This window comes from Heliangelus exortis, chromosome 17, assembly GCF_036169615.1.
Source record: "Heliangelus exortis chromosome 17, bHelExo1.hap1, whole genome shotgun sequence".
Classification (NCBI taxonomy): Eukaryota; Metazoa; Chordata; class Aves; order Apodiformes; family Trochilidae; genus Heliangelus; species Heliangelus exortis.
Window position 1 is genome coordinate 11100153 of NC_092438.1, and position 20573 is coordinate 11120725.

Sequence of the window (20573 nt, forward strand, 5' to 3'; positions counted from 1 at the left end):
TTTTCCCAGGCCAGGCTCTGGGGCAGAGCAATGAGCAGCCAGAGCCCAGGACTTTTCATGCTGTTTGATTAGCATGAGTGAGACCCATGGGCACACAGATTGCTCCAAATGAGAAGGTGCAAAGTCCTGGAGTCACCTTGATCTGCTGTGCTGAGAGCTGTAGGGATCCAAGATGCTATCCAATCAGTCAGGAGATCAGGGAAAAGGTAACACACAAATTATAGGACCCACTGAAATGTGGGTAGTAGATTAGCAGTAGCTCAGGACAGGACAGCTGCATTTTTATGTTTCTGAATGTACCTATTTCATAAATTTGGCTCTAATGAGTGCCAAACTAGTGTGATTCCAGACAATTGCTTGAAATTGCTCCCCAAAACTCTTGAGTTGAGCAGGAGTCGCTCAGCAACTGCACTTAAAAGGAAAAGCAATGCTGCAGAGCAGAGGGGAAAATCAACCCTGAACAACTTCCCTGGGGAATCTGGTTCTCCTCCACCAATGAATCACTCAGGATGGGTGTTGAGGGCTCATCCAGCTTCAGGGACAGGCAGGAGTAGCACACCAGGGCATCAGGCATTGTTTGCTGGTGATTAAACATTCACCAGGTATTCCTCTCCCACTGAGCAGTGTTCCCACACCTCTAGACAGAACTGTGCTGCCTTCCTCCCAGTTTCTCTTAGATTCAAAAGACAAGGAAAACGGTGGAAATGTTTTCCCTCCAGGCCTGCCTAAAGGCCTTCTCCTTCCCCTCCCACGGATCAGTTTCACTTGAAGGAAATCTCCATATAAAACAAGCTGAAGAAAAAGCTGAGCTACACCAGCAAGGGCTTTGCTAGGAGATCAGATACTACAACCTGCAGAGTTTGTCACACAGAGGGGGAGATTGCAGAGGCTTGTGAAGGATTGTGTAGTGGTCTGGGACCACTACAGACCCTGGGCAGAGACAACTGAGGGACTTGAGAGAAGCAGCAGAGAGAGAAGAGGCACCTGAGAGGTGACTTCCAAATCCCAAATGTCATGCAGAGCCCCAGCAGCAACATTCTGGCTTTGGTGGGTACACCTCAGGTGAGATGCAAAGGACTCCTGTAGCTTCAAATAAATGTGGTGGGGACCTCAGACACCTGGAAAATCTCTGCTTATAGCCACAGCTGGAGCCTGCCCACCCACTGAGGTGCTGGAAGGGCTCTGCACCTCCAGAAGACATGATGCAGCCCAGGGCAGAGCCACCCCAGTCCCACCAGCCTCAAAAGGGATTTTTTCTTCTAAAAGCTTCAGGTGTGAGAGGCCATGGGTGCACTTTCTTTAACCTCCTCCCAAGGACCTCAACAGCAGTTGCTCAGTAGCTCTGAACCCTCTCAAATGGGGTATCAGGATCAGGGCTTTCCACATCCTGTGATGGTGACAATGGATGAACAGCCCCAGAACCCAGAGCAAGCAAACAAGTCCAAAAGCAAAAAGCTACTCAAAGTCCCTAAAGTGATGTCAAGAAAGATCTCATCCGATACCTTCTCATCAAAGCACCTGGACCTCCAGCTCAGGCTCAAAGAATCTCTGCAGTTCTCAAACCCCTGATGTGACAAGTCATGCAAACTCAAAACTTTGGGCAGCTCAAAGCCCAAACCTGGTGCTTGCAGCACACAGTCACTCAGGAAAGTCTCAGGCAGTAATCTGCAACCCTAAAACTACACAGAACACCCAGCCCTGCAACAACAATCCTGTGTGATCTTGCTCTTTCTCATTTCTCTTCAAACAACACTGACCAAGGCTCTGATTGTGCCACACTCTACCAAACTACAACTGATCACGCAGGGAAACTTGCTCCAGAGGTGTGAAACTCAGCAAAAACTCATTTCCTTCCCCACCCTGGAAGGAACACCCAGTCACAACACCAGCAGCAGGAGTTCCCTATCACAAACACCTTCTGGGCAGGATGAGAAGGCTCAGCACACCACAGCTCATGGGCCAGTGTAATTAGGATTCTACCCAGAGCAAAGCTGGAATTGCAGAGGGAGCTGGACCATCTGGAAGGGTGATTGTGTAATTGGTAGTTATGGCTGCACAAGCTCCTTTCCTGGGAGCAGTTTTGGGTTTAGATGCAGACACACGTGCCAAGAACACTGCCCATGGAAGAAGTGCTCAGACAGAAGGGCTGATGCTCTGCCCCAACCTCACACCCGAGCTGCCTCTCACACCACAGCACAAACCACACAACATTCAGTGCCAGGCCTGACTCTGCAGCTTTCTGCCCTTCCAGCTGCAGGACTTTGACTTTATCATCCCAGATTCATCATTTCTCTGATCTCCTGCTCTGCCCACTCCGGCTGGGACACAGCTAGCCAGGGAGCAGTGGGTCAGTCTGCTGAAGCCCACCTACCCAGTTTTGTTGCAAGAAGGGGATCCAGCCAGGCTGGGGACCTGCAGAACCATTTCCCTTCCCATGCAACACTTCTATTCACCACACAACACAACTGGAGAGGCCCTTGATGAGCCACGGGCTCAGATTCGAGAGGCTGCACGTTTCCCAGGAGTAACCATTCAGGAAGCCTCAGGCTGAAGGAGAAATACTGCCTGCAGACACAGCACCCTGGGCTGTGATCTAAAAAGCTGTGTAGAGAAGATCTGGGCACAAACCCTCTGGAGAACTGAAAGAACAACAAACTTTGGTGGCTGGGGGAGGAAAATAAAGCACAGCTTGGGTGTGAACGGTGGCTGAAGTTTGATTTGGTTCTGCTGCAGCTCAACTGATCTTATCATCCCTTTTTTCTGTCCTGCTCATTTTTTCAGTTGTCCCCCAAACCACTAACAAACTAAAAGCCCACCCTATGACAGGCCAAAATCAGCCATATGGGGGGCAATTTCTGCCCAACCCTTTTCAAGCCCTTTCCTCTTCCATGTCTGCCACATCCATCCTGCTGGGAGAGGAAGGGACCTGCACACTGCTCTGCCACTACAGCAGGGAAGGGACACACCATCTGACAGCAAACACTGCAAATTTAACACCTTTTTCCAGTTCTTCTGCTTCCAGACCTGTCTGGCAAAGCAAAAAGGGGGGAAAAAGGGGGAGCAAGAATGAGAAACAAGTGTTGCAGAATGAGGGAATCCCCAAGATGCACAAAATAAATGAGGTAGCTCTGCCAAGACCATCTACCTCCACATGCAGGAAAGGTCAATCTGACTTCCACGTTCCTTGCCAACAAGCATGGTCCAAATAACTTATTAGTGGTAATGAATCCACTAATCACAAGATCCTTGTGCTCTGGGGAAAAGACATGAGAAACCAAGCCCCAGAGGATCCAGTTATCACATTAGAAAGGATTAACACCCCTTTCTCGGCCAGCTGCCCAGTGCACATCCTTCTCTGGGCTTGCAACAGCTTTGCAATGGGTTTTCCTTTGTCCCTGGGCATATTTGTGCACAAGAAGGACAACAGAGGGGCAGGAAATTCCATTCTCCTCCATTCTCTCCCCTGTTAAAGGAAGCTGAGCAGTTATTCTCTGCTCCATTTTCCTCCAAGCTCAGTCTGCCCAAGCCAACCATCCCATCCAGGACATCAACAACAACAGAGTGTGTGTGCTGGGCACAATCCTGCTACAGCTTTGAGGAGCAGAGGAGGAAAAGATGGAAGAAACTCAGCAGATCTGTTGTTGAACAGGATCTGTTCCCTTCAGGAGGAGGCTGCTCTCTGGAGGAAACGCTGCTGACAACCCAACATTGCAGCACAGAGTGGTGCCAGGAGGAGCAATTAAGCAGAACTCAGAAGTACCTTCCTGATGAACTCAGAGCTGTCTGACTTGGCTGCCTGTGCCTTCTCCCAGCTGTACAAAACCCAAGGAGCCAAGGGAGGTACAACACCAAGCAGGTACAGAGTTAATTAAGAGGGAAGTGCTCACATTATAACTGCCCTGCAGAGTTAGATAAACACAAAGCACTTCCCAGCTCTCCCCCCTCTTCTGCTTCCAACCCACCGAGTTCTTTGAAAGGCTCCACAAGGAGGTAAAAGCTCCCCTGCATAACAAAGCACAAGGAAGGAGCAGCCCCAGCAGCAACCACCCAGAGAAGCTGGGGGTGACCCAGTTCCTTTATTTACAGTGACAGCAGCTCGTGATGGCAGGAGGGAGCCAAAGGGGCTGTGTGGGGGAGACACATATCCTGGAGATCTTACAGATAAACTCCTGGCTTCACTTGCCCTTCCCACACATGCATCCCAAACCTTCCTCCCTCAGACCAGACCAACCAAAAAAACCTTTGTGAAATTCCCCCTCCAGCTCCCACTGTCAAGGATCTCCTGCACCATGGAGCCCATCCTGGCACTGCTGTGCAGTCCTGGCACTGAGCTCTCTGGGGCTTCAAGAGGTATCTGAGCTTCCAGAGATCTCCAAAGCACCACTCTGGTCTCCAGGGCTGGTCAGGGACCAACAGCTTCTTACATGTCCTTAAAAGCAGTGACCCACTCCACTCTATTGCTTGCCAATCAACTACTGCAACAGCCCAGTAACTGCCTGTAATTCCTTTAAAGTCACTACTAAAAGAGAGCCCTTAATAAAACAACCTTCTTCCAGCATGATATTGTGCTGCACCAGGGTGATGTTCAAAGGGGAGAGAAAGCAGTATTTCCAGTGCACCTCAAAGGCCTCCCCAAATTCCTATCAGAATGTACTAGTACTATACTTAAAAATAGTCTCTTTATTTGCAGAGGCCAGCTTTCAAGGAAAAGGTAAAAAAAAAAAAAAAAAAAAAAAAAAAAGAAAAAAAGGTTCCTACAGGGAAGAATGATGGCAAAATCAAAATCACTTCTTCCATCTGATGCCTGCTGTAAAGTTGAATGACCCAGAAAGCTGCTGGCAGTGAGTGTGCAAAGAAGCACACAGCAGATAAACTGGATTGGAAGCTCCAGGCTCTGAGCTCACTTACTCTTGCTCCACTCCAGAAATCTTTTGGGGCTATGACCCTTCCCTGCCTGGCACCCTGGATTGGAGCTGCTCACCCTCTCTTTAAAGCAGTTCTGGTGTCATCTGGGAGGGGTGGGCACCAGTGCCAAGGTGCACTGATCTTCTCCTTTCTGGGGTTGGAAGGTAAATGTGAGCCAGGACCATCATCTACTCAGCCCCAACTCAGGTCCACAGCCTGCCTGCCCATCCTCCAGCCCCTCACAGCCTGTGAAGGGTTGGTAAACATTATTTTAGGCTGATGACCTCATTATTGGGATTCAGTGGGACTTGGCAGACAAAACTAAATAACGAGAATCTCATTCCCCTTTTCCCAGAGCTCTAATCTGTTTACTTCTAACCAAAACCAGGGCTTAACTTTAATCCTGCATCCTTTAAGTGAAGGTTTTGCTGCTTTTGTTCTCTTTGGCAGCTCTCCCTTGAAGGGGACCAATGGTCAGGGCTCTCCAGCACTGAAGCTGAGCACAACAGCTCAGCGCAGGGGTGGAACTCGAGGACACAGTGTTGGATCCTTTCCAGCCCAACCCTAGGTTTGACTTTGCCTCTGTCTCCACACACTCTTGCATGCAGCTGGCATCCTGCTGCTGGTCAGCAGGACCTCCTAGTTTGGGTCCAATGCTGTATGTTTTGGTCCATCTGCACACCAGCAGGAAGATGGAACCCTGAAATGCTCTCCCTGTCACTGCCACTCCATGCAACTTGCTGTTGGGGTGTTGAAGATCACTGCAGGGGTGAACCATATCCTGATGCCTGGAACTATGGATTCAGAAGAATGAATCAGAAACAACAGAAAAGAAAGGAAAAAAAAAAAAAAAAAAAAAAAAGAGAATTGTTTCATCCAGATTGTCCAAAACTTTCACACCAATCAAGCTGGAACAGCTTCTACCTGGAAATGGAGGGACTGGTTCATTGCAGCCAAGTTTCTCAGGTCTAAAGCTAAGCCAGCACATCACAGACCAAGGCAGTAGCTTCAGTCTGGGTAATGGGATCAGAGCAGCCCACGTTCCTCCCACTAATACTGGCACCAGAAGAGCAGGGGTAGCCCTGTCCTGCCACAGATCTGCCCTGTGGACATGCCTGAAGCCATTTCTCCAAATTTCTCTGAAATGCCCTGAACTTCAGTCACGGTATCCATACACAACAGCCCACAGCCACCCAAATTCTCCCCCACCTATTGCTGAGGAGGGCAGTGCAGAGCTGCAGGAAAGCAGGAAGATCTCAAAAACCTCCTGCCTCTCCAAACACAGGTCCTTGAGGCTTAGGATGAGAAGCCCAATTTTGCCTTCAGTGACCAGGGCTAAGACCCTGATAAGAAAATCCTGCGATGCCTTTGCTGCTGCTAATGACCATTACACAACAGCCTGATTTCCCTGCTGCTTAATATCTCTCCTTAGCAAACACTTTCCCCTGTGGTTAATTTTAAAAGCTCCACTTTGCAGGAAATCACATGGCATTTCAGAAACCTGGTTGAAGAGATAAGAGGGACTCGCAGAAGCTAATTACAACTCTACGCTTCGTGTGCTCAAAGCCCTGATGCCCAAACCCAGCTTCAACACCACCCTTTGGACTTGGAAACAACAACTTGAGGGTTACTCTGAGTGATGGAGGCTTTTGGTGACCATCAAACACCTGCTGTGGGTGCAGGAGAGAGCTTGCAAGGTTGGGTCATCAAGATGCAGGTGCAGAAGGATACACACATAGCAGATTCATCAACTTTCTACCTTCCCATCTGATGGGATGGAAAGTGCCATCAGAGGTGGTCTGCAGGGTAGAAAAAGGCTCTGAGGGCTGAAAGCCCCAGGACTAATTAGTGAGGGGCAGTAACAGAACCTGGGGAAGAGGTGCAGGACAACCTCTGTCTCCCAGACACAATACAAGGTGTAGGCAGCAGATGATTACAGCCAGGTCTAGTTACAGGCTCTGTCTCCTGTTACAGAGGTAGAGTTGTCCCCATACACCAATCTCAGGTATTTTCTCACCTCTGAGCCACTACCTCTATCTCTAGCAGTGTCTGACAGGAGCCCTTCAGGAGGATTTTCCCAGACTTCCTTTTCCACAGGAGCTTGCTCTGTTGCCCTGATGGGTTCTGAGCTGTCTCCACATTGCACCTCCCAAGGGCCAGGTGCACAACAGCCCAAGCTCAGGATCACACCGGGGAGCAGCAAGTGCAGGACTGTCCCATGGCAGGGGATGAGCCAAGGTGCCAGCAGCACCCACAGAGTCTGAACACAGCATGCAGAGCTCAGGGGTGGCAGCAGGACCCATGCAGAGCCCCAGAAATGGCAAACAGTGAACCAGAACTCACCCAATAAACTCAGGCAGGAGCCAAAGAAACCAGGAACAAAGACAAATGCAGCACAGCTCAACCAAGGACTGAGAGCCACAGACTGCGTTTAAATAGGCAGGGTATGGGTGTGGGTCCCAGGAAAATTAAGGCCTCTTAGCACCCCTCAGCACCTGGCAGGGAGGTTGGTCTTGGGAGAACCAAAACTAAAGTTTGCACCAAAAAGAGAAGGTAATCAAATGTGCTGCCCATACCTGATGCCTGTCCCAGACTGAGACAAAGTCTTTAATGCATTTCATGTCAAGCTTCTTATTGCAATACACCTACAAAGACTTATTTGTGTGTTCCAGCAGCACCTCCATGGTGCAGCCAGCACCAGTGTGCAGAACACCTCATCAACCTCCTGCCAGGTGGTGTGGTGTGCTAGGTGACCTCCCAGATCTGCACAGTTTTGAGAACTGACAGTTTGAGGAGCATTCTAATACTTTTGTTTGTTCTAAATCCTTAAATTTCCAGAGTCAGGGATCTCAGCTTCCTTGGACAGAGATAATCCAAGCCACTGATGTCTTTGTCCTTCAGGTGCAGAGAGAAAACATGAGAAAGCCACTCCAAATCCTCAGTAAACTTGGTGACAAGTGTTTGTTTAGTTTTTTTTTTTCATACAAAAACCCAGACTCAGAGTCCTGAAGCCAACAACCTTGTGAATCAAGATGACAACTCAGGTAAGAGCTGCAGAGCTGCCACTGTGCTCTTATCCACGTGCTGCTGGATGCTCACCCCACTGACAGCTGGGAATTCTCCATCAGAGGAGAGGGAGGAAAGGATGAAAAGGTGAAGATTTTCTTTGCTGTACTTACGTTGCAAAATTCCTGTCTAGAAAACACCTGTTTCTCAGCAGCCCTGCCCAGAGCTGCACACCGACGATCCCAAAGATGAAGAAGACAAAGAAGCACAAGAGGAGGACGTTGCCTAACATAGGCAGAGTATCTAAGAGCAGGGTGACAAGTATTCTCATACCTGTGGGGAGAAGGAGAAAACAGGTTAGAGGAGCACTGTGATGGGGAGAGCAGGGATGCCACACTACTCCCATCTTGGTTCTGCAACCAGTGCATCCTGGGCAGAGAAACTGGGATGGTTGTGTTTTCCCCTAAGCCTTCAGGCTGGAAAGGAAGGCAAAGAGTGCAAAATGCTTGGCAGCACATGGGAACTAAGAGGATATCTCCAAAGGGTGGACTTTAGAGTGGGAATTTCAGATGTTTTCTGAAACACAGCACTTAATAACACACAAACACAGGCAAAGCTACAAAGCAGTTCTTCTGCAGAAACGCCCTCGCAAGCCGTCAGCCTCCCGAGAAACTGTCAAAATATATATTTATAAACATATTGAACATCTCTCATGAATTACACAAATTGTTCCCCTAAACAATGCCTTGTGTAGGATGATAGCTGGGACTGCTCCCTGGGCCTCCTCTGCAACAGCTCCTCCACAGAGGACTCCTCTCCTTGCCGACCACTGGCAGCTCAGAGACACCCATGCTCCAAAGCTTGTAGGACTCCCAAGCAAGGGAAATATTTTACTTTTTTTTGAGGAGGGGAAGCAGGATCTAAATGTTTCTTCCCCCAATTAAAGTTCTCAGCTCTGCTCCCTTCCCCTGCTCCTTTGCAGGGAGACCTTCCCAGATGGTCCCACACCTCTCTGCAAGGCTCAGCGTGCAGGGCAGGGGCTCCCCCAGCACCTCTGCTGCCAGGGAGATGCTGATTTCTGCACAAGCTCTTCCATCCCAAATAAGATTGAGGAATGAGTCAACTTTGCAGAGCCACAGTTAACCCTTGCATCCCCATCCAGCATGCTCCCAGCATTGCTGCCCAGGGCAAACTGGGCAAGGAGGCAGGGACTGGGCTGGCACCTGAGGGTGCCTTGAAACTCAAGGATAAAACAGGAATAAGAAGGGAATAATGAATTCCAGCTTGGCGGGTCACTAGAGGTTAAATGAACCTCTGAGACAGCAACCTGCCATCATTTCAACTGCTGATAATTGATGAGAGGAGAAAAATGAAAAGAGGAAGCGACAAAAGCAAGTGTTAAATTATAGAAAAGAATAAAACCAGAAGCCAAACCCAGGAGCTTGGCAGAGAGCAGGGCTCAGGTTGATGGCATGCTGGAAATCAATGTGGCTGCTGGGTAAGGTGACACTGCCATCTTGGGAGGCTTTTTATCCCACTAAAAGGCTCTGCAGACACTTTTTCCTGCCCACCTGCATGGGCACCACTTCTCTCCCTCAGTTTTCCCTAGCAGGATGCTTCTCTCCATCAGTCATCCCATTTGAACAGAGCAGCATGAACACTGCCACAGTCCCTCCTCCCCCACAGATCTCCACGTTGGCTTCTTACCCCTGCCTGGTGCCTCTCGTGCTAATCCAGGGCTGCAGCCTGGCATCTCTATCCCAGATTGTTAGGGCTTAGAAGGGACCTTGAGAGACCATCAAAGTCCAACCCCCCTGCCAGAGCAGGATCACCTAGAGCAGTCAGACAGGAACACATTCAGGTTCTGAATGTCTTCAGAGAGGGAAATTCCACAGCCTCACTGGGCAGCCTGTTCAGTGCTCTGTCACCCTCACAGTGAAAAAGGTTTTTCTTACACAGAACCTCCTATGCTCCAACTTCTACCCCTTACCCCTTGACTTATATTGAACATCACTGAGAAGAGCCTGGCTCTATCCTTCCTGACCCTCAGGAGGGAGTGCAGACCCCAGGGATGAGAGGAGCAGACTCTCAGGGCACCAGGACCCATCCCTGGCACTTCCCAGGCAATGTGGGCAGGAGCCAGAGCCCTGTCCCAGTGCTTCCCCTCACTCCTCCTCTCCCTCTTGCCAGCAGAAACACCACCCAGCCAAGCTGGAGCTGACCTTACCTTGTCAGCATGGCATGAGAGGACAAGCCACCCCTGCCAACAAGTCTGCACTAATAAATAATAATTAATTTAAAAAATAATAAATAATTAGGTGTGAGTAATAACCCCTGCATCCCAGGGCAAGAGCCTTTCATGGTCTCCATGGCCTCCTGGCTCCCCGCTGCTGGCGCCTCCCGTGGATGCCGCTCAGGAGGAGCCACTTTCCGGGCACCCATCCTGGTGCCAGCCCCTCCAAACCCCCTCCCTGTGCCACCCCGGCGCCAGTGCCACCCCGCAGGGCAGGGACAGGGAGCTGGCAGCCAGGCTGTGCCAGCCCCAGGGGTGCTGTGGGATGCCAGTCCCCCGGAGCAGGAGGGAGGTGCCAGCCGGACATGGAGGGGAAACCCCAGAGCTGGAGGCAATGGGGGGGGGGATTTCAGCCACGCTCGTTCCCAACACGTGTTGTCACTGTAAACCCCCCAGGAGCACATCTCACAGCACTGCTCTTCCAAATCTATCTTTGGAAAAGCAGAAAAGCCTCACTGAATTCCCACTGGAAAAATGATGCTGGGCTTTTCTTTTTTTCTCCCCCACTCTCACTAGTATTCTTGCTTTTTTTTTTTGTTTGTTTTGGTTTGGTTTTTTTTCCCTGAAAATGGTTAAAATTTATCTCCCTGTGCCAGACAACTTTCTGCTCAGCTACTTTTGGTATTTTGGGTTGTTTAGTGGCACCGTTCTCGAGATTGAATCCATCTGTTTGCTACCCACTAAGGGTGCTCTGGGCTCTCAGCAGAATGTCAAGTGTGCCACGGGAGAAGAGCATGAGCATTGTTAGGCTGAAATGAGGATCAGGATTTCTTTTCATTCCCATTCCATGTGATGCCTGCTCTAAACCACATAGTAGAAAAACAAAAATAAGACAGTGAAATGGACCTGAAAAAAAAAAAGTGATCACTACTAAGAAAAACCCTGCAACTACAGCCCCCTTGCCAAACATATAAATTGCAGGAATTCTATTTTTTCCAGCCATTTTCAAGGAATAATTTCTAATAGAGATGTTGTTTTTATTGGCCAGGGTTCTCCTTTCTTTTCATAGCAAATAAAATAAAAATGAAATAATCTTGTGGGTGAATTTATTGTGCCTGGAAGTGAAGAGCTAACAGCACTGGCTGAAACCCAGGGAAGTGCCCAGGCATCACAGGGATAAATCTCCAGGCTATTTTTCATGGGTCTTCTCCTCCTTTCTGCTTGCTGTAACACCAGCTGTAATTCCTACCTGCTTGAAATCATTTTTGCTACTGCCAGTCAGCCAAAAAAACCTTCCTGAAGTGGCCAGGGGAGGGTGACTGTTCCAGTACTGGGGACAGCAGGGATGGGGCTGAGCAGGACCTGCTGCCTGGGATGTACTTGGGTGTCCAAGGTAATCCTTCAGCTGAGCTCTAGCATCCCCATGGATGAAAGACTAGAAATATAACTCTGCTATTGCCAGAAACTGCCAAACTACAACAAAGCAGAGGACTGTGGCTATCCTTTCTCTGCTGACTCTGGATTACATCAGTCTGAAAGAGTAAAAGCATCAATGGCAGAAGTGGATGCAGTTAGTGTGTCATAAACAAGTAAAGTCTGTGATTATCTGCCCTCCAGGAACAGAGATATTTCTAAGAATACTAATCCTGCCCTGGCACTTGTTCAAGACACTGGTAGTGTTGTAAGACCAGCCTTGCTTGTCAAACCAAGCAACTCAGCTCCAAACAGGGACTGAGCTCTTTGGAATTAATCTCACATACTAGTAACAAAAAAATGGAAGATATACTATTGCTTTTGAAAAAAAAAAATTTAAAAAAGGGTAAGTGCAGCAGAAGACAGCCTAAAAGACTTACTTCAAAGCTTCAATATAAAACTCCTAGGGAAGAAAGCCTCAAGCTGGACCCAGACCAAAATTTCACCCAGACTTGGAGGCGTTTGGATCCCCAGGCCTTGGTTTAATTGGCATGGAAATCCTCAAATTCCCCCAGCTTCTGCTCTCAGCCCAGCTGAATCCCAGCTTCAGACTCCCACTGTTTCAAGGGATTGCTCTGAGACGTTTCATGGTTTTAAATCACTCCAGAGCAAGTCTGATCCTCACCCCAACCCGAAACCTTGGCAGGGCCCTGAGCCAGGGTCCCTCTGCTCTCCCTGTCCCCACGAGGCCATGGAGCCACCACACTCCAAAACCCAGAGAAAACTTTGTGTTGAGCTTTTGGGCTGGTCAGAAACCCTGGTAACAAAACCTCTTTAGGAAAACAAAGCTCCAGAGGGTCCTTTTTAGCTTTTCATTTCTTTTCATTTTGTTTTTAACATCTAACGATGTCACTGTAGAACTTACAGATTTTTGGTTTTTTTTTTTAAATGCTGAAAAAAAAAAAAATTAGCTCAGAGAGAAACTTCAAAGGCTCCTGTGCGTAAACACCCATCTGTTTCCTTTGCATGTTCATCTAAAGACTGGAACTGAAACCCTTCTGGGGGAGTTTGTTTTGCTGTCCCTAGATGTGCCGGCAAGATGGGCAATTAATCTAAGCAGGATGTTCAGCAAGGACTGGTGGGGCTGTGTCATTCAAAATATGCTTTTAAAAAGGAACAGGAAATGTATTTTTTTCTTTTTTGCAAGAAACTTCTGTGATTTCCATACAATGCTGTTTCATTCTGAATCGAGTGGATTTGGGTTATAAAGATACGATGGAAGCGCTACGAAATTAGTGCCTTGCAAAGGATTGCTCAGCAGACAGATGATTCCAGCAGGAAATTATTTCAACTTGTTGGTTTGTCTTTGAAATTGGATTTAGAAGACAAGCAGCTGAAGCCACTTGAAAATGGATTTAGGGGCCACTTGAACTTTCTACCGTGGGTGAACCCAATTTTGTTCTACATGACCACAAACCTTCTGCGGTATTTTACCAGCAACAGAGGCTGCTCTCAACAGAGAGATGGAAAGGCCTTAAATAACTTAGAGGGGAAAATGAACCCATTCTGGGCAAGAAGATCCCTCTTAGAACTGATCTTTCCCCTTTTTTTTAGCAGAACTTTGTTATTTACTTCACACTAGGAGAAGAGAGTTACTTACCTCAGAGAGTTTACGAAAAACATTGAAAAACAGCCACAAAAATTTAGCACCTCAGGTATAAAATCCACTCCCCTCCCCTTTTCCTAAGGCCATAACAATAATAATAATAATAACAATAAGCAGAGCCCCAGGGTGATGGGGACAAAGGTGTCACTTACTTGGGACCCTGTTAATGGCTCGTAGCGGCCGAAGCACCCGGACGGTGCGGATCGCAGACAAGCTGACGTTGTGTCCATCCAGGGAATATTCCATCATGCTGTGGGGGAAAGAGGAAAGGTGTCAGGATGACAGAATTGTCACAGTTGGAAAAGACCTGCAAGATCACCGTGTCCAACCAACCGTCGAAATCTCCCCCCAAATAAAATAGATAACAGGGATTTTTCAAGATCTGTATCGCCACGGCCTGAAGTGCCTCATCTACGTGGTTTTTAAATACTTCCAGAGATGCTGATTCCACCACCTCCTCAAGCAGTCTGTTCTAACACCTAACTACTCTCTCAGTAAAGAAATTCTTCCTAATATCCAGCTTAAACCTCCCCTGGTGCAACTTCAGGACATTTCCTCTTGTCCCCCTAGACAGAGGGTGCTGGGGCTGCCTGCGTTTACAAACCCACCTGCTCTGTGTCTGCAGCTCCCAATGTGCCCCTTGCTGCTGAGAGGAGATATAAGGGACATTTCAGCTTCTGAGAGACTGAAAATACCCCTAGGATCTGGGGTTGGGGGGCAGACATTCTCCTGACTTAACAAACACAGGCACCACCTTGGCAAGCAGGATTTGGCACGATGAGGAGCAGCAAAACTGGTGCCCCAGTTTGCACACTGGGGGTGGATGGGGAGCCCCCAGATCTCTGCTCACCCCCCAGCCCTGCTGCAATTCCTTCTCATTAACTTCTCCCTCACTGCCCAACCCCATGCAGCTCAAAGCCAGTAAGATGGTTCTGATATTAAACCCCTTACTAGCACCCCAGCCTATTTTCACACCAACTCCTCTCTCCCCCTGTGATCAAAATGTGAATAACCAAGCGACAAAATGCCACTAAAGTAGCTTGGTTTCCATTTTATTATTAAGAATAGGGAACACTTTCTTTTTCATGCTCTGTCTCCATTTCACATAAACATTCCTCTCCCAGGCTGGGAAGGACGTTAAGGCAAGTCAGTTTTTTTGCTCTTTTACAGCAACGAGTGGCAAATGGGTGTAGTGTTGTTGTTTTAATGGGGTTATGGATAGTTAGCATGGCTGTAATTACAATTTATGGGTTTGACTAGAGGGAAGCACTTGTAAATATGTCACAAATTTCTCCCCACGCCTGTTCAAATAAGAGAACAGCATCAAAAGCAACCCTGTGAGTAAACTGTTGGATCCCATGGAGAAAGAGCTTTTGTTTTGGTTTTTTAAAAAATAAACAAACAAAACAGGGAAGGAGGAAGGCGAATAGGAGCTGAATTGCTACAACCAAGTGCTTCAGAGGCTTTGGTAGAAACAGAGGTTTTCAACTCGGGCATCCTGCAGCCAAGAGAGACCAAAATTACTCTGTGCCATCAAGAAGATTCAGCTGAATTTCAGGCAACTGCAGAATGAGGTTTGGTTTCAGGCAAGTTTTGTTCAAGCTCATCACCACCCCTGTGCCTGTCTGTGCTCTGCTTCACAAGAGCCTCACACTTGGGATTTGATGCCTTGCCCTGCTGCACAAAGTTTAACTGGGAAAATCCACATGTTCTGATGTTTCATTCTCTTTTGTCTTTGTCCTGAAGCTGTTTGCTGTAACCCCACAATATCACTGGTTTTGCACTGAGCTGACTCTGGCTCATGAACCTTTGCAGAGGCCCTGATGACTTGAAGCTGGTTTTAGTGATAACCTTCCAGAGATATATTTTTTTTTTCTCTGAAGCAGTTTGCCTTTATAAATCAAAACCACCTTAAAGCTTGTATGTAGGAACTGAGCCCACCATGAGGAATAACTTTAAAATTCAGCCTGGTACAAAAGCAGGTTTTAAATCTAATGTGTGTGTTCATGAAGCAGCCCCAGGAAGGAGCACACAGTGGGAAAGACATTGGAGATGCCCATTCACACCTGCAGCAAGGGGGATGTACCCAGCACCAGGCATCTGCTCTAAACAGCAGGAAGAGACTTGCAGGAAGAGATAAAGCATTGTTTAAAGTCCCTGAAGTGAATTATGCCAAAGCCTGAATCGGTTTGCTGGCCTGGACCTACTGCAGCACACTCATAATTTAGGAGGTGGCTGAGTAAGTGGATTTTAGTGTAACTGATACACTCCTTCAGCTACTAATGGCACATAAAAGGGGTATGAAATGAGCCAGAGGGAGCTGGGTTTGCTCCCAGGGCCTTACTTGGCCCTTGGACTTTCAACAGGGGTTGGATAAAAGAGGAATAATCCAGAATTTGGCTAAGGAAACAGACTTAGTGACCCTGACACTTTGGACTTCTGTGATACTCCATCTAGGATGTGAAGTCTGAGGGGGATCTACATCACCCACTGCAGCCAGCTTGAAACAATCCATCAAGCTTCAATTGATGGATTTTAGATTGGAACTTTTACAACCAGCAAAAACATTTGAAACCTCCATGAGACTGTCAAAGGGTTCTTTGCCAAGGCCATGCTTGAGGTCCTGTTCTAATATCACACTTGTATACCAAGAATACCCTGGAAATGCCCAACAGGAACCTGCTGGAGCTGGAAATTTTGGAGATGTAGGGTGGACAGGCACTGGGTACGTGATTCTCTACAGCCTCTGGGTACTTAAAAAAAGAAACAAAAAAAGAGGCACAAGCCTTTGTCTTCTACCATGAACATCTTCCAGTCCTTCAGCTGACAGTGAAGTTAAAGGTGTCCAAACTGTATCACCTGAGCTTGCAACTTCTCCAGGGACTGGATGCACAAGAAATCTCTCTGGCTTCAAGCTTCTGTGGGCAACATTTTTGATACTCAGGAAATGTTTTCAACTTGGCTGCTGGACAGAGGGAAGGGCTGTAAGCTCTATTCTGTCTGAAATTTTCCAGGGCACATTTCTCAGGCGAGCAAAACAGCAAAACATGAAAGGGCTTTCAGTGCTGGAACAAACTTCAGACACAATCTGTTGCTACAGGCAGAATATATGTTTATTTTGTAGTTTCCCTGCTTATATTCCACTGTCTTTGGTATCCTTGCTAGTAAGCCAAATCAGCTTATTTGAGGAGCCCAAATGGGACAAACTATGCACTGCCTGCCACTTGTTACCCTTCTTATCAGAAAAGGCCTCGTAATAAATTCATCACATCCCTCCACCTGCTGAAAAACACATCTCCAGTTATCCCAGTAGTGTCTTCCCTGCCAAAACCACCTCCAGTTGCTGGATCAAACAGTAGTGGTGGGAGCCTGACTAACATGACTGGCAGCAGGGCTCCTCATCAGGATCTCCTGGTGCTTCTGCTGTTTTCCCTCTTCTCAAACATTTGCCAGCCACGGAGGGTGGGAAAATACCTTGGAAAACTCCCAAATGGACTCACCAGCCACCTTTCCCCTTGTCCCAGGGGCTATCTGACCAAAGAACCTGGTGCCAAACCTGCCTCTGAGGTATAAGCAGAGGGGCTCAGCCTTTCTGCCTGCATCTGCTGCTTCATTCTCTGGGATGAGCTGTTTGATGATGTGGGCAACCTCTGCTCATCCATCAGGAGAGCTCATCCTGCAGGATCAGCATGGGGAAACTGTTGGTCTGTCAGTGATGGATGCCTGATTTCTGATCCCCAGTTCCCCCTGCAGCCACAGCCTCGTTCTATCCCTTACCACCTCTGGCTTAAATGCTGCAGCACTTTTTAGACTAAAAAAAATAATTAACTGCTCCTGTTGTTGTCTCTGTTGTTCTTGCCCAGGCTGTAACCACAAATGGGTTCAAAGGAAGCTCTGCTCAGGAGGGCCCATGTTTTATTCAACCCAAGAAGGCCATTCCTAATTGTATTCCAGACAAATAACAAGGAGCAAAACCAAACCTCCATTAGTGCAGCAAAGATTTTGCATCAGTAATGTTAGGGGAAAAATGCTCCAACATATTACAGGAATGTTCTAATTAACCCCAGGCTGGTCATTATAAACCCAGGAATTTAGAAATAAGGCAGAGCTCTGTAATTAAAGCAGTCGATGACTTTCTAGGGTATAGTAAGCAAGTACGAGAGCCTGGGGTTTCTAAAATAAATTTATTTATAGGAAAAAAAAACCCCAAACACTTCTGGACTTGCCAAGCTTTAAGTCCACTCAGTTTCTTCCCAATGGGTGTGAGGGAACTGGTGTCAAAAGCACCCAGATCTTCCCTCTATCTGTTTATTAACACTACACCAACGAGCAGCTATGGGACAGGGTATTAAAATGTCAACCAGGAGAAGTTTACAGGAGGCATTTATGTGCACTTGTAATTTGAGCCAACTTCAAGCCAGCTTCTTCCACTGGCATTTCAACTTTCTGAGCCAGATTCTGGGGCTAGATTCTCCTTGTTTGGCCAATTTCTGCCTCTCTGCCTCACAGTGTCCCAGAGCAGGAGTGGGGCTGAGCTGCCATGTACTGGAGGCAGCAGTCTGACCCCTGAGTACTGGGACATCCTGGTCACCACAAGGACTGGGTCAGCATGCACTCAGCTTGACAGAGATGACACAAAAGATTGGTAGTGACAACCTGGTGGCTTTTGCCCTCCCATTCACACCCCACCCCATCATCTGGCATGGTCTCAAATGAGACTTCTGAGACTTTGCTTTGGCTTGAGCCTGGCAACTTTCACAAGACTTTACAAAAACCAGCCAGGACAACCTACAGGGTTTGGCTCTCTGGGGTTTTCTTGTTTTCACTGCAAAGAAGAAATTGATGAGGTTTTGTTACTAACCCTGCCATCACGATGAAGAAGTCCAGGCGATTCCATGTATCTCCAAGGTAACACTTCTGCCCGAAGATCCCCAGAGCCACCATCTTGATGACCATCTCCACCGCAAAGAAAGCGAAAATGAAGTCGTCGAATGCCTGGAGAGCAGTAAAAGATGATTACAGTCAGTTCTGCCCTGCTCTTACCAGGGAGAGCAGACAGGAGGGCTCTCACCACAGAGGCACCCTGTGTACCTGGCAGCCGTGGCAAAGCAAAGCACCAACAACCAAAGTGCCACTCACCAAACACAGAAACAAAATCTGTGGTATCTGATGGGTTCAGGCAATCCCTGAGCACAGCACCCAGGTCAGGCCACTGCCTGGGAAGCATTAGCTGCTTCTGGTAATCTCCTGATGAAGACATAAGGACATCCCTGTTGTACGAGTTGATGTAATGCATCAGAAAGAGGAAAAGTTGGTTCCAAGCATGAGAACTGAGTTGCTGCAGGAAGCCCAGCGCCAAGGTGCAGCCCACGCACCAGATGCTGCCAGGATGGGCTTCCAAAACCAATCCTGTGGGCATATGGCAGCCAGAGGATTGCCAGGAGGCAGTGAGGAATGAAGTGACAAGCTACTAAGCCCTACTAAGCTTGGGGTGGCCAACAAGGGGCTGTGAGCTTTGTGTGGGCATCCAGTTCCCAAAGGTCACTCGTCCTGGCTCTTGGGGATGCTGCACTTCAGCTGGTGGGCTCTGCTGCAGAGGACAGCCTCGCATGGGGCTGTCCTGTGGTTTTTGGTTCATGAAGAAGGGAATGAAATGGCAAAGCCCTCAGTGCCAAATTGCATGGACCAGACTGCAGCAATTCTCTGTCCCTGGAGATATTTAAAAAGAGCCTGGATATGGCACTCAGTGCCATGGGCTGGGAGCGGTGGGTCAAGGGTTGGACCTGATGATCTCTGAGGTCCCTTCCAACCCAGCCAATTCTATGATTCTATGAATCCAAGAGATGCTGGCAGCAAGCTGGCTGAGGTGGAACCCACTGCGAGCAGGAGGTTCCCTGGGGCATTGCCCTCCCATCTCCAGTGGGAGGCAGATGCTCAGTTTGAGCCCTTCTACCTTCACCAGATGTTTGTTGGGATAAGCCCAAACGTCAGCCTTCAGGTCCCACCTAGAGCCATGGCAGCTGCTCCTTGGAGGATAGACCTTGCACTGGAAAACCCATCCCTATGGAAAGGCTTTCATGGCTGGATCCTGGGGAAAAGATGGGGGTCCCAGCTCCCGGGATGGCCACCCCACACCTCCCATGTCCCAGTGGTGCAGTGTTGGGTTCCTTACCTCCAGGATGGTGCAGCGCTCTGACTGGCACTCCACGTCCTCACAGGGCTGGAACATGCCCAGGGTGACACAGTTCAGGAGGATGACCAACATGCTGACGTGCTCGAACCAGGTGAGAGGAGAGGGTTAAGGAGGGCAAAACACTTCAGTGGCCATTGGGAGGGGGAAAGCTGAAGCCCCAGGGTGTTTACACCTCACAAAGCTTTCACTCCTCCCACAAGCACAAAATGAAACCAAGCCAAAGGTCCCCAGGTTGCCAAGGTTTGGAGATTTTGGCCATTGAGGAGCAGTCCTTAGGAAGGGTACTCCTGTGGAGATGAAGGGACAAAGGACGCTTTTCATGGCCTGCACAGCACAACCAGCCCCATGGCCATGGTTTCCATCCCAAGTCCTCCACATCTTCATCCTCTCCTGAACTTCCTGCACACCCAAGGGCATCCTGGAGCACAGGCCCCTCAGTCCTCCTCCCACAGCAACTTTCAACTCCAGATCTCAAAGGGTTTTACCACCAGTGAAACACCTCAAACCTTCACTAGCATTAACTCTTTCACTACCAAGCTAAAGAAACCACGTGGAAGAAAAATGAATTCATTCTGGCATCACTAGAAATCATTCGTGCCCAGTTCTTTGCTCCATCCAGTGAGGTTGCTCTCCTTCTTTCCACCTTGAGCCACAGGAATGGGTGCTGGATGCAGGCTGCCTCCTTTCCACCCTGTTTCTAAGTCTCAAGGAGCTGTAGATTCCATTTTGACTTCCACATCACGACCAAGGACAAAGGCAAAATGAAGCCAAACTGGTGGCACAAACTGGTGAGATGTTATGGGATGTCAACCAAGGCCCAGAATGGACAGCACAGACTTCATGAGGGACAGAAGGGGCTCAAGGTTGGATATTTTTAGTCACCAAAAAAGAAACCAGAGTCTCTTACAGGACCCACCAGTGTTCAACCACACTAACAGTCATAGTTTCAAAGTAGTAAGTGGAGACTCCCATCAGTGCAAAATAGGCTCAGAGCTTATGGTTACTGCTGTGGGTGTGACTATTAAAATAATTTTAAAAGACTGGGGAGACCTAAACAGGAGTTTTACAAATTAGGCCTGAATGAGAGAACTGTTCTAGGAGAAAATAACTGGAAACATCTGGGTATGAATAAACCTTTCTGCCTTCAAACACACAGG

At 48.2% G+C, this 20573-nt stretch overlaps 1 protein-coding gene across 3 annotated transcripts in view; it reads right to left on the bottom strand.

Annotated features, from left to right (window-relative positions):
- The window catches only part of LOC139803808 (voltage-dependent T-type calcium channel subunit alpha-1H-like), a 114289-nt gene extending 94741 nt beyond the window's left edge, over positions 1-19548 (bottom strand). The window contains exons 1-4 of one of the 3 annotated variants that reach the window (XM_071760353.1): positions 19396-19548; positions 18085-18218; positions 13376-13473; positions 8085-8244 (exon numbers count right to left, since the gene is read on the bottom strand). In XM_071760353.1, coding sequence (XP_071616454.1) covers positions 8085-8244; positions 13376-13473; positions 18085-18218; positions 19396-19488 — 485 coding nt within the window. In that variant the 5' untranslated portion in view covers positions 19489-19548. The remainder of the gene's footprint in view (positions 1-8084; positions 8245-13375; positions 13474-18084; positions 18219-19395) is intronic. The other 2 variants (XM_071760354.1, XM_071760355.1) reach the window with 2 other exon arrangements.
- Between the last annotated feature and the right edge of the window lie 1025 nt (positions 19549-20573).